The following is a 17,122-nucleotide window of genomic DNA, read 5'->3' as shown; positions in this document are numbered from 1 at the left end:
GTACCTCTAGGCCAATTAGCTGTAAGGACTGGCTGCAACCACTGACTACCGACTACCTTAGAGGATCAGCTCTGCAGGGGCCCACTTCATAGAGCAGGGATTACTTCAGCTGGACTCTAGTGGCCGCTGAGTTCACTCCTTGAGTGTGTCACTTGTGGAGGTGGTTGCGTGGTTCTTTGACATAGTCTGAAGCTGTTCAATGGGTGCCAGCTCTGGGACCTCCAAGGAGGTACAGGCTAAGTTCAGCTGCTTCCTGTGTTCTGCCCGAGGCCACCCACATGAGCTGCAAATCCATCAGCAGATGGTTGCCACTGTGCTAGGCTTAGAGGTGCCCAAGTGAGGCCAAGCTGCTAATCAAGGCCAGCTGCTACTAGTGCCAGTCCTGGGGCCATTTAGCAAGAGATACGGGGCACAACAAGGCCAGATGCTTGCTTATTTGAGAGATTTTAGGCAAATCTGAAGCATGAGCCAAGACAGGCCCATTGTATGGAAAAACCACTAGAAACCCCTTGGGTGGGCCAGAAAGTTGGTTGGGGTAGGGTGGGGCAAACAGTGTGATCCAGGTTGATGGAGTCTCAGATATGGTTCTCTCTTTGTCTTTAAACTTTTGTATTTTAATTATGATGTTTCTTGGTGTGGGCCTGCTGACTCTGTAGGGGTGGGGGCTCATGAAAGGAATAGTGGCCTCTGCAAGCACTTCTGTCTGAGAGAAAGCTGTGCCCCCTCCCCAGCTCTTGCCTTGATGTCGAACAATCCAGTTCTTACTTGTATGTCTTGGATGCCTTTTTAAAAAATTATGTTTTTATTTATTTGAGAGAGAGAGGAAGGGCAAGGGAGAAAGATAGAAACATTGATGAGAAACATTGATCGGCTGCCTCCTGCACACCCCCTACTGGAGATCAAGCTTGCAACCCAGGCATGTGCCCTCACCAGGAATCGAACCAGAAATTGGTCAACACTCAACCACTGAGCCACACCAGCCAGGCTTGGATACTTTTTGAGTTGCTGCCCCAGTGCTGGAGCTCAAAGGGAGTGAGTCCAATTAAGTCTGTGCTCAAGGCCCTTTAAGAGGAACTAGCTGGGACTCAGCAGCCCTCCCCCCCACCCCCGTCTCCCTCAGCCTCAATCTCCATTACTATTTTTGCAGCCAGAAGATGTGGGGACTTCTCTTCTGGTGCTGGAACCTTGGGCTCAGGGTCTAGTGTGGGGATAGAACCCCTTGTACCTCAGGGGGCATCTCTGCAGCTGAGATATCCTTCCCAGTTTTTATCCAACACACATGGGTGCGGAGCCAGCCTGTTTCGTGTCTCCACCCCTCCACCAATCTCGATGTGTCTTCTTTTTTAATTCCCTAGTTGTATGACCTCCATTCAGCCAGATTTCAGATGGTTCTGAATGATGGTTGTTCTGTAGTTTAGTTGTAATTTTGATGTCTCACCTACATTCTATTGGAGGATCTTGTCTCTTGGTCATACCTATTTACAAAGAAGTCTGCAGAATGTTGTGTTGCTGAGCACAGACACTATGGAAGAAGGGGGTATGGATTATGGTTGATAGCTAGCTCTCTCTGCCACAGATTAATTCATAATGGTTTGAGTACCCATAAGGATTACATATCAATTCTATTTATTCATTGAAACTTATCAATACAGAATTCTTTTGAGAAGTAGTTTAAATGAATGAATCATCTAAGTGACTATTTTTAATTTCTCTATGAATTTTAGGCAATGAACATTTTGACTTCAGTGTTGCTTCTGTATGCAAAAGAGGAAGAAGCATTTTGGCTTCTGGTTGCTGTATGTGAACGAATGTTGCCTGATTATTTTAATCGTCGAATCATTGGTAAAAAAAAAACAAACAACACATGAAAAAAACACATATTTCTTTTCTAAACAATTTATATGCCTCTTGTCTATCCAATTATTAAATGGAAGAACAGATCAATTAGGTTTTAGAATATACAAAATGCAAGCAATATGAATATGTCACATTCATAGACACGCTCAAGTAAAGAACTTTTTGCACTGAATAATAACTGGGAAGATTTTTAATATGTTGCTTTAAAAAAGTACCCGGTCTGTTTCTTAATAAAATAGAAATTTTAAATTTACTCTCTCTGTATTTCTAAAACAATGATGATCTAAAGCATCAAGAGCTGCTGTATAATTTTTAATAGTTTCTTGATAAGAGGTTTTAGTCAGCTTAAAATCTCCACATTTATGTGAATTGTATAGATATTTGAAAGGTTTGAAAGAAAGACCAAGTTCTTGGTTTCTTAATTGTATAATATTTTCTTCAGTAATCAAATATTTATAGATCTATGATTCCCCTGCCTTAAAACCATAGATGGTCTCACCCTTGTACTCTCAGAAACCTTCAGAATCATGGCTAGATCATTGATTGCATGGTCTTTCATTTTAGTTATTTGTGTATTTATCTTAAGTTCTACTAGATATTAAGCTTATTGAAGTTGAGACCATTTCATTAATTGGTGTATTACAGGTTTCTGTGCATAGTAACAATTTAATAAATAATTGTTCAAATGATTTTGAACTGAGTTTCTCAAGTGTTTCTTGATGCAAGACACTCTATTAACAGATAAAGAGATTTGTAAAATATAGAAAAGGCACTGAAGAAGTTCATAATTTAAGGAAGAAAAATGTGGTTTATCAGAATACTAATAGACGTGGGAAGTATCGGTAACAAATCCTTTTGAAAGGTATTCATTTTTAAACTTCTTTTTATGTTCTCCAGGTGCCTTGGTAGATCAGGCGGTCTTTGAAGAACTTATCAGGGATCACCTTCCCCAGCTAACAGAACACATGACTGATATGACATTCTTTTCTTCAGTTTCTCTCTCATGGTTCCTCACACTTTTTATTAGTGTACTACCTATTGAAAGTGCAGTGAATGTGGTGGACTGTTTCTTCTATGATGGAATAAAGGCCATTTTACAACTAGGATTGGCAATACTTGACTATAATTTAGACAAACTGCTGGCTTGTAAAGATGATGCTGAAGCCGTGACAGCTTTAAACAGGTACTATAAGAACCATAACATTTAAATCTGGAGAGCCCCTTAGAGATTACGTTGTTTAATCCCTTTGTAGGTGAGGAACCTAAGCCTAGAAACTTGAAGCAATTTGCCCAAAGTCACAAAGCTAGTTGAATGAGAAAGCTACTCCTAAAATCCACTCCTCTGTTTCCACTTAGAATATAACAAAAGTAAATCACTTTGAAGTAAGCCACTAATATTGTTGATACGTTATTCTGGGATTTTCACAGTCCCAGTTTAAACTATAAAGTGTCACTGGGTAAAAGTAATTTGAAGGGGAATGGGTAGTTGATAATGTTAAATATCCACTGAGGAAAATTGTTCTGTTTTCTAAGTGGTAGACTGAGCTTTATTTTCCTGTTGTCTTTTCTTTGAATGCTGTTTTGTGTTAAAACACTGTGGGGTGTGTGTATGTGTGTGTGTTTGCATATACACTAGGTATGTGTATGTTAAATGAATGAATATTTCATTGGGTAACTGTTGTAATGGTACACCAAATCCCATTATGTACCCATGAAATATAAATACCCCACTCTAACATTTAGAACTCACTATGTTAAGGCTTTGATGTACCTATTCTTATTTCTCCTTACATGCCTCTACATACCCTATATCCCATCCTTACTGGGCTATGTGGTATTTTCTGAGTACTCTCGGATTACTCTGAGCCTGTTTGTTTCCATCATGTTCTACTCCCCACCTCTGAAATAATTACTTCACCATCCCATTTCCCATTCCCATGTCTTCCTAATTCCAAACCATCTTCAAATTTTACTTCTTCATAAAACTGTCCCTTGTCCTCTCAGTTGACATTAACCTCTGACTAACTATAGAGAATTTAGCTGTCATTTCTCTGTATTTTACTTCTACTAATTCTTGTATTACTATCACTTTTGGATAGGTTCTTTGACAGTATCACTAATAAGGATAGCCCATTGCCTTCAAGTGTTCAGCAGGGTTCAAATGTGAGTGATGAAAAAAGCAGTCATATTAGAGTGGATATTACAGATTTGATTAGAGAGTCAAATGAGGTAAGTTTCTAATATAAATATATAATTGCATAGCATATTTAAAATAATTGATACTATAGTTATGTCTCTAGTGGTATATTAAGAGTAAGGTAATAATACAAGTAAAGATATAATTTTAAAATACGACTTCACTTTAACAATGAATTCTGTGAACTGTTCCTAGGTTATGCAGTCTCCTCTCCTTCCATTTGCTTTTCATTAAATGAAACTATCACTTGCTTTCACAAATAATTACCACTTTTAAATATCTGTCTCTATATAAAAAGGAGAAAATTATTCTCTTCTTAGAGACTAAGAATTTTACTAATGTTCTTGTACTTATTCTTGACACATAGTAGATGGAATTCTCTCCAGTGAATATGTAGAGAAAATGAAATATGGAGGTGAAAATTTGCATAATCACTGAACAAGTTAAGAAAGTAGCTAGAAATAGAATGAAAGCCTCTGGGAATTGAATCTGATGAAATTCAGTTGTAAGAGAAGTGGATGTTTATTATGAATGAGTATTTACCAAAATCATATTTCTTGCAGAAATATGGTAATATTCGTTGTGAAGATATACACAGCATGCGCTGTCGAAATAGGTTGTATGTGATACAGACTCTAGAGGAAACAACAAAGCAGAATGTGGTGAGTACCCACTACCCAATGGGGGATACCAGTTGAAGTGACAATTTTTTCTTCAATTTCCTTTTAAAAATTATTCTATGTAAAGAAAATGAGAGAAACTAAACTTTTTAGGTAGATTCTTGCTATAGCTTAGCTTATAAATTTTTGAGAGGAAATAAGTTATTTTCTTTTGGGGGAATTGCTTTCTTTATTTTATTTAATCACAATTTACATTTAATATGATTTGTATTAGTTTTAGGTGTACAGCATAGTGGTTAGACAATCATACTTTACAAAATGTTTCCCCAATATTTACAGTACCCATTCATAGTTGTTACAGTATTGTTGACTATAGTCCCTATACTGTACTTTACATCCCCATGACTATTTTGTAACTACTAATCTGTACTTTTCAATATCTTCACCTTTTTCACCCAGTTCATTATGTTGGTTTCACTAACATGTTTTGTATTATTTGACCTTCAATAGTGAGTACTATGATATAGGCATTTAAGCATAACATATTTGTGATGTGCTTTGTCAATAAGAACAGCTGACCTACATAGTAGTCAATGCCCCTAATCCTGGATACTAAGATAAAGGGAAAAATGTCTAAAACAGTATTTTTAAAAAATATATATTTTTATTGATTTCAGAGAGGAAGGGAGAGGGAGAGAGAGATAGAAACATCAGTGATGAGAGAGTATCATTGATCAGCTGCCTCCTGCATGCCCCCTACTGGGGATCGAGCCTGCAATCCGGGCATGTGCCCTTGGCTGAAATCGAACCTGGGACCCTTCAGTCCACAGGCCGACACTCTATCCACTGAGCCAAACCAGCCAGGGCTAAAACAGTATTTTTAAATACTCTCATTTTTAAGGATAGTTTAAAATTTATTTGACTTTAAAGAGCCTCATATATCTTTTTTTAAAATTATCTTTGTTGTTGAAAGTATTATAGATGTCTCCCCCTTTTTTTTCCCCATGGACCCCATTCTCCTCACTCCTGCCCCCTCCCCAGGCCTTCACCACACTATTGTCTATGTCCATGGGTTATGCATATATGCATGTAAGTTCTTTGGTTTATCTCTTCCCGCCTCCCCACCCCCTTCCCTCTGAGATTAGTCAGTCTGTTGCATGCTTCCATGCCTCTGGATCTATTTTGTTTGTAAGTTTATTTTGTTCATTAGATTCCACATCTAAGTGAGATCATATGATACTTGTCTTTCTCTGACTGGCTTATTTGGCTTAGCATAATAATCTCCAGGTACCTCCATGTTGTCTCAAAGTGTAATAGACATTTCTTTTATTACAGCTGTATAGTATTCCATTGTGTAAATGTACCACAGGTTTTTTATCTGTTCATCTACTGATGGGCACTTGAGCTATTTCCAGGTCTTAGGTATTGTAAATAACACTGCTATGAACATAGGGGTGCATATATTCTTTCTGATTGGTGTTTCAGGATTCTTAGGTTATATTTGTAGAAGTGGTATCACTGGGTCAAATGACAGTTCCATTTTTAATTTTTTGAGGAAACTCCACACTATTTTCCATACTGGTTGTACCAGTCTGCATTCCCACCAACAGTGTACTAGGGTTGCTTTTTCTCCACATCCTCCCCAGCACTTGTTTGTTGATTTCTTGATGATAAAAGCTTCTGCACAGCAAAAGAAACCAGCATCAAAATGAAAAGGGGGACCACTCTGTGGGAGAACATATCTGATAAGGGGTAATTTCAAAAATATATAAAGTACTTATACAACTCAACAAAAGAAAAACAAGCAATCCAATTAAAAAGTGGGCCTGGCCGGTGTAGCTCAGTGGTTGAGCATCAACCTATGAACCAGGAGGTCATGCTTCGATTCCTGGTCAGGGCACATGCCCAAGTTGCGGACTTGATCCCCATTGTGGAGCGTGCAGAAGGCAGCTGATCAATGATTCTCTCTCATCATCTATGTTTCTATCTCTCCCTCTCCCTTTCTCTGAAATTAATAAAATATTTTTAAAGTTTTTAATATTCATTTTAATGATGCCTTTTTAAATGTCCTTAGTAAGTATTTATAGTTTTCATCAGATAGGTCTTAATTGTTTCTTGTTAGATTTATCTACTCCTTTGCTCTTGATGGTTTTGTTGCTAATATGAATGACATCTCTTTTCCTTTACATTTTCTAATTTGTTTATTGCTCTGTATGTAAAAGCTATGGGTTTGTTTATATTGCTTTATTAAATGGCCAAGTTACTGACTCATACTTTTGGACATATCAGAGTAGAATTCAACTGTTTTCTATGTACAACCTTTTTAAAGGGCAAACTAGGTGCATTTACCTTTGTTACTCCATTTAAAAGTTGGAAGGAAAGTATTTTACTCTGGCAGAGAGAGATTTCTAAATGGATTCAAAGAGAATTTCTATACTGGAGTGTTAAATTCTAAATTGCTTTTAATCTTTTTAAAGTTGCGTGTTGTATCACAAGATGTGAAATTGAGCCTTCATGAATTGGATGAACTTTATATCATCTTTAAGGTACTGTTCTTCTTTAAATGAAAAATAATATTCTTGTAATATATTTTTTACCACAACTACTCTTAAATATTTTTATCTTTATTTTAGTAGGCATGCTTAAAGGACAAAGCTTATAAAATTACTTTTGTTGATTTAATGACTTGTCTTTTTTATTTGTTTTTAATAGAAAGAGCTGTTTTTTTCTTATTATTGGTGTTTGAGTTGTCCGGTATTGAAGCACCATGACCCCAGTTTGCCATATTTGGAACAGTATCAGATTGACTGCCAGCAGTTCCGAGTGCTATATCACTTGTTGAGTCCCTGGGCTCCTTCTGCAAACAGAGACTCACTAGCTTTATGGACATTCCGATTGTTGGATGAAAACTCTGACTGCCTTATCAACTTCAAAGAATTCTCTTCTGCAATTGGTAAGATAATGTTGAATAATTTTCTGTTTTCAAGCAAAAAGTAAAGGGACCCCAAAAATATTTGTACTACCTATTATTGCCAATTTAGTCAGATTTTTAAAAAATACATTTTTACTGATTTCAGAGAAGAAGGGCGAGGGAGAGAGAGAAACATCGATGATGAGAATCATTAATTGGCTGCCTTCTGCATGCCCCACACTGGGGATCAGGCCCGCAACCCGGGCATGTGCCCTGACCAAGAATCGAACCATGACCTCCTGGTTCATAGGTCAATGTTCAACCACTAAGCCACGCTAGCTGGGCTTTAGTCAGATTTTTATCAGCCGGGGTTACATTGTCTCCAGCTTTAGCAATGACTGGACTTTTTTTCTGTGTTTGTTGCTAGGTCTGAGTATATCAGTCTTATTTTGCCCCTACCCTTCCAAAAAAGCAAATTGTTAGATATGGATGTTTTAACAGTTAACATGAAGAGAATGTCCTGATTTTCCTACACTCAAGCACGTGGGTACTTCAGGAGGACTTTCTCCCTCAGTAAAAATCCAACCACATAGCTAAGGAAAGTAGTAGAGAAACATCCAACAAACATGTACCTGGAGATAGGCCACCAGTTTTATCATTCCTTTCTTTTACAGCACTCCAGCATGCTTTCTTGTCAGGGATTGTCCCTTGAAGAATTCTCTCCTCAAATGAGGAATTTGGGGGAAGGGAGATCAGCAGAAGAGCATTTTGTCACTTGATAAAGTGGATTTTGCTTACACACCAGAAGGAGAGGATCTAGCTGACTGGGTGTTTATTTAACTGTTAGCTTAAGTAATAGAAGGTTTCTGAATTTTAATTCTTGACTAATATCTGTATCTTCATTTATCTTATTGGTGGGATTGATTAAATGTCCTTTGGATATGTAACTATTTGCAATTAAATTTTATTGAACAGACATAATGTACAATGGAAGTTTTACTGAGAAGCTTAAACTACTTTTTAAGCTGCATATTCCTCCAGGTAAGAGTTTAACAGTCTTTAATGATGTTTAGGAGTTGACTCCCTTTTAACAAGTATAATTACAAATATAATTCCATTTTAACAAATAACAGTATTCAGTATATAAGGTTATTCCTTTATTGTGGCCCATGGATCATACTACCAGTACTTTGCTGATATGTAAATACAGTGAAATCTATGGAAGAGAATCTGTATAACTTATAAGTTCACAAATTTCTCTCCTGTTAGTGGCCTATCAATTTAGTGATAGTTTGTCTATAAGAACTACCTATCATTTGAATATTGGTGTAAAGTTGAATTTTTATTGTTGTTGTCATTAGAGAGTAGAATTTAACTTTAAACAAACTGCCAAACTTGTGAAATAGTACAAATTATTCAGAAAAAATGAGACCAGGGCAGTGATAGTGAACATTTGGAAAAGGAAATAAATTAAAGCTACCATTTATTGAGTAAACACTTGCTCTGTCAAGGCATGTATTTTACATGCATTCTTATATTTAATTCTCACAATATTCCTGAAAAGTGGTATTATACTTCCAATTTTGACAATAAGGAGACTAAGGGTCAGAAATATTAAATTACTTGCCAAAGATCACACGGCTGAGATTCAAATGGAGTTCTGACTCCAGAGCTCATGTTTCTGTCTATTCCACCATACTGCCTCCATGTGACCACACCATTCCAGTTTACTTAAGTGTTTCCTACTAACCTTAAGAGGCTGACTTTTCCAGGCCTGATCCATATTTTGGGAAAACAGTCTTAGGCTTTCAACTAAAGGAACATTACAAAAGCATCTTTTAACTTAGATAGTTATTCACAAAAACAAATAGCACTGTCTAAAGCTATACTTGGGATCTCTTTTAGTCTTCCCAGGATAGCCAGAAACCATGCTTTTACCAAACCAAGAATCTAAAAGCCATCTTTAACTCTTTACACACTCAGATCACAAGCACAGCATTAAAAACAAAAGACAAAACACCAAATAGTTTAATTTTGAAGAACCTTCATTACTAAGTCAAGTTGCCATTAAAATTTCTAATATTATCATGTAATAAATATGCTTTTAGTAGGAGGATCAAAAATAGAAAGAACATTACATATCTGTTAGAGTACTGAACTTCATGTTTTCCTTATTTTTGAAGATGTTTTTAAATAATTGAGGTCACATTTTCAGAGATTTCCAAATGCTAGATTATCTTATTTCAACTTGTAATGGCTCTCAGAAAACTATAAAAAAGTAAGTAGGAGGAATAATAGAACTCAAAGTGATCAAGTATTTCCTGTTACTTGCTACACAATAGAGTAGTACTACTTCCACATTTCTTCGTATGTCTTTTACAGAAACCCTTTACTTAAATCTCTGCCCCCAGATTTAAGTTAAAGGACCTGTTTCTATTCTTTATTGTTAGTAAATTTGATTTGTGTAATCTGTTTTCAGCTTATACTGAAGTGAAATTAAAGGACCCTTCAAAGGGAGATGAACTTTCCGAGGAAGAATTACTTTATTTCAGTCAGCTCCATGGTAAATATCTGTTCAAAAATGTATCTGTTTGATAATTACTCACTCAATAGAGATCTTCCTGGCTTGAATATTCTTTACCCAGCTACCACTAGTAAAATTTGGGTAATTATACCTTATGATTCTTTTGTGCTACCCCAGTACTTAGCACAATGTTAAATGCATGTTAAGTACTCCATAAATATTTGACTGACTAAACTGCATTTTGGTTTTGATGCATGGAATTTCTTATTTACTGGAGAATTAGAAAGAAGATGCAGTTTGTTACCACTTATGTTGCAGAAATTTCTAAAATATATCAGATCATTTTCATGCCTATTTAAAAATACAATGAAGGCAATAGAATATTTGATTATTGAAGGTCATAGCTATTATTCAAACAGTAAATACTTATTATAAACTAGAGGCCCGATGCACGAAATTAATGCGGGGGTGGGGGAGATTCCTCAGCCCAGCCTGCGCCCTCTGCAATCCAGGACTCCTTGCTCCTAACCACCCGCCTGTTCGCTACATACTGCTTGGTTTACTGCTTGGCTTGCTGCTCCTTAGCGCTGCCGGGCGGAGGCAGGAGAGGCTCCCACCACTGCCACTGTGCTCACCAGCCGTGAGCCGGGCTTCTGGCTGAGCAGCACTCCTGCTGTGGGAGCGCATTGACCACCAGGGGGCAGCTCCTATGTTGAGCGTCTGCCCTCCGGTGGTCAGTGCGTGTCATAACAACCAGTCGTTCTGGTTGTTCCGCCATATTGGTCGCTGGGCTTTTATTATATAGATCATTGTAGGTTTAGGAGACAGGGATGAGTCTGTGTCCAAGACATAATTTGGAAGGTTTATGGGCTTATTTTGTGTCCTTTGCTTCTTTTTCATAAATATGAATGTCTTATAGAGGAATATGTCTGATTAATGTATGTTTACTGCATGTTAGTGTTTGAACATAAAGTTTGAAGAGACCTAATAAATCATCTAGTCAGTCCCTTAATTACATAGATAAGGGTGCTGAGGTCCAGAAAGAAGTGCTGACTTCTGCAAGATTTTACAATGAGTCATTGCCACAATCAGGACTAATAGCTCAGTCTTCTTACTTCCAGTATGTTTTATTTCATAATAAAAGAAATATTTAATTTGAGTAAAGTAAAAAAGAAGAAAATACCAACCAGAAATAAATACTTAATATTTGTTATGCTTCCTCCTAGGTATTTTTTCGTATGGATTTCCCCCTAGTGTTCTTTTTACTGTAAAAGTTTTTTGAATACTTTCTCTTCTTTTTTTTTTTTAAATCCTCTCCCGAGGACATGCTTAGAAAGAGGAGGAGAGAGAGAGAAAGAGAAAAAAATATTGATCAGTTGCATTCTATATGCTCCCCAACTGGGGATCAAACTCACAACCCAGGTACGTGCCCTGACCAGGAATCGAACCTGTAACCTTTTGGTGCATAGGACAGTATTCAACCAACTGAGCCATTCCAGCTGGGCTTGAATACTTTGTCTTCTAATGATAGGAGGCCAGGTTGGCTAAACTTGGTTTGCTGAATTGAAGAAAATAATGTGTTTAAGAGTCTTAATATAAAATATTATTTTACAAAAGCTATTTGTTAAATAGTTTACACATTGCAATTGTCCTCTTTTCTTTTAGTTTCCAAGCATGCAGGTGGGAAGGAAGCAGAATCAGTAAAAAACAGCCCTGAAAAAGGTACTATGATCTAAGAATATAATTTAAGTTATTGGGGTTTTTTAAGCAAAGGGGAAAGGCAGATTCCACACTTTTTTATGTGACATTTTAATTTAACTTAATGTTTTTTATTTTTATTTTTCAATTATAGTTGATGTACAATATTATGTTAGTGTCAGGCATACAACCCAGTGGTTACATATTTATATAACTTATGAAGTGATCACCCCCTTAAATATAGTACCCATCTTACACCATACATATTTTTTACAATATTATTGACTATATATCCTATGCTGTACTTGACATTCCCATGACTATTCTGTAACTACCAATTTGTATTTCTTAATCCCTTCACCTTTTCACCCAGTCCCCCAATCCTCTAGCAATCATCAGTGTTTTCTCTGTGTCTGTTTCTATTTTATTTATTTTGCTCTTTAGATTCAACATATAAGTAAAATCATATGGTATTTATCTTTCTCTGTCTGACTTATTTCATTCAGCACAATACCCCCTAGGCCTATCCATGTTGCAGATGGCACGATTTCATTCTTCTTTATGGCTGAGTCATATTCCCTTGTATATATGTACTGCTTCTTTGTTATCCATTCATCTATTGATGGATAATTAAATTGCTTCCATATCTTAGCTATTGTAAATAATGCTGCAGTACACATAGGGATGCGTATGTCTTTTCAATTTAGTGATTTGGTGTGGTTTTTTTTATAAATACCCAAAGTGGAATTGCTTGCTTGGTCTTTCCTTGTGTCTTGTTACGGCCTTTGTTTTAACGTCCATTTTGCCTGGTATAAGTATTCCTACCCCAGCTTTTTTTTTTTTTTTTTTTACATTTTCATGAAGTGCTTTTTTCCATCCCTTTACATTCATGTGTATCTTTACATCTGAAATGAGTCTCTTATGGATAGCATATGTAAGGGTCATTTTGTTATTTATTCAGCCATCACATGTTTTTAGATTAAAGCATTTTTAATCCATTTGCATTTAAAGTAATTGTTGATATGTATTTGTTGCCAATTATCATTCATACTTTTATAACAGCTTTGCTGGACAGAATAGTCTTGGTCGTAGGTCCTTGTTTTTCATCACTTTGAATGTTTTGTGCCAGTCCTTTCTGGCATAAAATGTTTCTCTTGAGAAATCAGTGGACAGACTTATGGGAGCAACCTTGTAGGCAACTAACTGATTTTCTCTTGATGCTTTTAAGATTCTTTGTCTTTAACTTTTGCCATCTTAATTATATGTCTTGGTGTGGCCTTCTTTGTATTCATCTTTGGGACTTTCTGGGCTTCTTGCACTTGTATGTCTTTTTTCTTCACCAGGTTAGGGAAGTTTTCTGTCATTATTTCTTCAAATAGGTTCTACATTCCTTGCTCTCTCTTTTCTCCTTTTGGTACCTCTATGATGCAAATGTTGTTATGCTTTGTGTTATCCCAGAGGTTTCTTAAACTATCCTAATATTTTTTAATTCCTTTTCTTTTTTTTTCAGTGCTCTGGTTAGTTGTTTAATGCTACCTTGTCTTCCCAAATTGCTGAATCAGTCCTCTACTTCATCTAGCCTGCTGTTGATTCCTTCTCATGTATTCTTCATTTGAAATATTGTATTCTTCATTTCTGACTGTTTTTAATGGTAATTATGTCCTTTTTTATGTTTACTGTCTCTTTTCGTTCTCCCCCACTTCATCCATTTTTGCATAAGTTCATTGGTCATCTTCATAACCATTTGTTTAACTCTTTATCTGGTATATTGGTTGCCTCCATTTTATTTAGTTATTTTTCTGTGTATTTCTCTTGTTCTTTCATATGTGGCATGTTTCTTTGTCTCCTTATTTTTGCTGTCTCTCTGTAATTGTTTCTGTGTATTAGGTAGATCTTCTATGTCTCCCAGTCTTGGTATGGTGTCCTTATGTAATAGGTATCTTGAGGGGCTTAGTGGAGCTGTCTCCCTAATCACTTAAGCTAGGTGCTCCGGGAATGTCCCTTGTGTGGTTTATGTTAAGCCTCCTGTTGTAGTTGAGTCTTGATTTCTCTCGGTCCACCTATGGGTCAGGTTGGCCTTTGGGCTGGCTGATTATGAAGATCAACCCCAACCAGAGTATATGAACTGCTGTTGTATGACCCCATGAAGTGGAATTCGACCCAGCAGAGTCTGGTGCCTGCCAAGATCTCCCTTTGGGTGTGCCAACTGTGGAGGTAGTTGAATTGTGCTCTGATATAGTCTTAATACTGCCACAGGATGTGTTGGTTCTGGGACTTCTCCTGAGGGAATCTGGTGCAGGTCAATGTCAGGCACTGCCTGTGCCCAGCCCTGGGCTACCTGTTTGGAACTACAGAGCGATCCACAGTTTTTGGCTGCCTCTGCTGGGCCTGAGTGCACATGGGAGGGGCCAAACTGTACACCAAACCTGGCTTCCACCAGCACAAAGGTCATGGGCAGATCAACAAAAGGTCCAAAGCACCCCAATTTCTACCTTTGCTTGCCAGCTGCCTGTTAGGCTCAGTCACTAAAAAAGCCTTTGGTGGCACACTAGAATGCTAGTTGCATGAGGCATGTTCTCAGTGAGTCACCAGGTAGGAGGGGCAAGTGGTGTTCATCAGGTTTATACAGATTCAAACTTAGTGCCAGTGCTGGGTCTGAGGCCACTCAGCAAATATCTCAGGGTACACCAAGGCCAACTGCCACCTAACAGCAGCCTGAAAACATTTGTGGTGGAGCAGGGTCTCAGGGAGTCATCAAGGGGATGCCAGCCAGAGTTTATCAGGCCCAAACAGACCAAGATTTGACCCTGTGAAGGGAAGGTTGTGCAATGGTCAGGTATGCAAGGGAAAAATGATCCCCTTCCTAGAGCCACACAACTCAGTCTTTGATTCTGCTTTGACCTTTTAAAGAGCCCAAGCGTGCCAGGGCAGGGCCACTGGGGATAGGGGGAGTGAGGCTAGTGGATGGCCCATGGGGGAAGGGTGGTGCCAATTAGGCTCTGGAAAGTGAATGGCCTCTGCTCCAGAGACACACAACTCACACCCTGGCACACCATAAGTCTGCCTGGACCTCAATATCTCGGGCCTAGGCAGATGACTCTTCCACAGGGCAATAGGGAGTTCCCTCAGGCTGATGCCATAAAAAATGGAGTGCTCCACCCAAGAAAGATGGCATCTGTGGTGTGAGAGAATGATTCAGCACAGCAATCCTGGTGGCACTCCCTTCAGCTTTCTCGCCAGAGCCACAGACCCCAGTTTAGTCTCACACAACGTAGTCTGCTCCGCCTTCCCTACACTGGAGCCCAGGGTTAGTGGCTATAAACAAGATTTTGTGCACTGGCCCTTTAAGAGGGTGCCTGTGTCTAGTGGACTCCAGTCTCTCCCTGGTGGACAGAATTCCTGCTGATTTTCACAGCCTGATATTATGTGACTTCCTCTTCTAGGCTCTGGTGCTCTGTGCTGAGGAGCCCCACATGGGATTGAGACCCCACACTCCTCAGGGGGAACCTTTGCAGCTGAGATATCCTCTGGATTTTCAGCCACCACCCATGGGTGCAGGGCCAGCCCTTTTCACATCCCTGTCCTTCCTACCAGCCTCGATGTGGTTTCTTCCTTAATTCCTTGGTTATAAGACTTACATTCAGCTAGTCTTCTGTTGGTTATTCAGGATGATTTTTCTATGATTGACTTGTAATTCCAGTTTGGACTTGGGAGGAAGTGAGTGTAACTTCCACCTACTCCACCTCTGTCTTGCATCTTTGTATCATAATTTATTTTAATAACTAGCCCAATATTGATGGATATTTAAGTAAATTCTGCTGTAATAGACATTTTATTCTTATATTTTAACATACTTTTCACATGTTTCTTTAGGATAGGACAAGTTCATATTGGTATGAGGATACTAGGTCTCAAGTAATAGGCACATTTAATATTTTTATAATTATCAATAAAGTCAGATTAATATCTTAATTAAACTCTTCAAATGAATGAATGAATGAATAAGTTGTTTTGAAAAGAAAAAGAGCCACCATAGACCAATTAATATTTGCATATTAAGAACATCATATAGAAGGTATTTTAAACTTCATAGTATACATGAAAATATCTACATGAAGTTTACATCATCAAGCCAGCATTTACTGTTTAATCTAAAATGCATCCTTCTCAATTTTGCTTCAAATATTCCCTAGTGCCCAACTTTCCCAAAGTAAAAGTTTTAGTTTAATGGAAATGGAGAAGTGTCCTGAGAACCACTAGGTGAAATTAAAGTTTAATTCAGGTAATTTCCTGGATAAAGAAAAAGGTAGACTCTTATAACTCAGTGAAATATCTTTCGATAATAATTTTTTTTGAGATTTGAAAAAATGTAGTAAGCTGTTTATTATGAAAATGGTTTGGTTCTCCTCATTCAGGCAAAGGAAAAGTTGATATTCAAGCATATCTTAGTCAATGGCAAGATGAGCTTTTCAAAAAAGAAGAAAACATTAAGGATTTACCAAGAATGAAACAGGTATAGTGCTTTCAAAGAAAAAATTCTAGGTTTTTTATGATATTTTAATGAATGTGGGTATGTCCAACTCTAAAGTAGCTAACATGCTATTACAAAAATACTTAAATCATCTGTGTATTAACTCTGCTTCAAATGAGAACTGAAGAATGGGATCAAACTATTTTTTTAATTTCTTTATTGATTAAGGTATTACATATGTGTCCTTATGCCCCCATTACCTCCCCATCCCCCTCCACTCACGCCCTCACCCCCCTGTTGTCTGTGTCCATTGGTTAGGCTTATCTAGTGTTTCAGTGTAGTTTCTATGCTATGACATTTGTACCTACAGAAAAGATGGATATGTATAACATATTTCAGTGTTTTCTATTTCCATCTTTATTAGAAATTTTTATCTATTCGGTACACATTTTTAGTGCTTATAGATGACAAACCAGGTGCTAGGTACTATGAATAAGAAATTACTAAGATAAGTCACACCCTGGTTCCTAATCATCTTGTATTTGAACTTGCTCAATAACTAGTATGGACACAATTCTAAATCCATCCTTTTCTTACAAAGTATTTAGTCAGTATATGTTATATGTTATTATATTTTTAATTAAAATCTGTTAATATAGATCCTTAATATTCCCAGAACTTTACTAAAATGAGAACCATCAAATAGCTTAGTATTTCTCAATGGACTTGGTAATTTGATAGTTGAACAAGTACTTTTAAAAAATGAATCAATGGGATATATTTATTCTAAAATTCTTAGAAACAGTACTATAGAGTTAGGAGAAAAGAGAAGTGAACTTAAAAG

General features: G+C 37.3%; 1 protein-coding gene across 2 annotated transcripts in view; it reads left to right on the top strand.

The window, feature by feature from the left end:
• TBC1D8B (TBC1 domain family, member 8B (with GRAM domain)) overlaps positions 1–17,122 on the top strand; it is a 65,711-nt gene that overhangs the window by 47,136 nt on the left and 1,453 nt on the right. Inside the window, exons 11-20 of one of the 2 annotated variants that reach the window (XM_005869859.2) lie at positions 1,725–1,842; positions 2,755–3,040; positions 3,957–4,086; positions 4,618–4,716; positions 7,152–7,220; positions 7,387–7,627; positions 8,561–8,626; positions 10,065–10,148; positions 11,775–11,831; positions 16,223–16,320. In XM_005869859.2, the coding sequence (XP_005869921.1) occupies positions 1,725–1,842; positions 2,755–3,040; positions 3,957–4,086; positions 4,618–4,716; positions 7,152–7,220; positions 7,387–7,627; positions 8,561–8,626; positions 10,065–10,148; positions 11,775–11,831; positions 16,223–16,320 (1,248 nt within the window). Of the gene's footprint in view, positions 1–1,724; positions 1,843–2,754; positions 3,041–3,956; positions 4,087–4,617; positions 4,717–7,151; positions 7,221–7,386; positions 7,628–8,560; positions 8,627–10,064; positions 10,149–11,774; positions 11,832–13,317; positions 13,500–16,222; positions 16,321–17,122 lie in introns of those variants that run through there. The other variant, XM_014542588.1, reaches the window with a different exon arrangement.

This window comes from Myotis brandtii, unplaced genomic scaffold, assembly GCF_000412655.1.
Source record: "Myotis brandtii unplaced genomic scaffold, ASM41265v1 scaffold305, whole genome shotgun sequence".
NCBI classification, from domain to species: Eukaryota; Metazoa; Chordata; class Mammalia; order Chiroptera; family Vespertilionidae; genus Myotis; species Myotis brandtii.
This window is presented reverse-complemented; position numbering and strand designations above follow the sequence as displayed.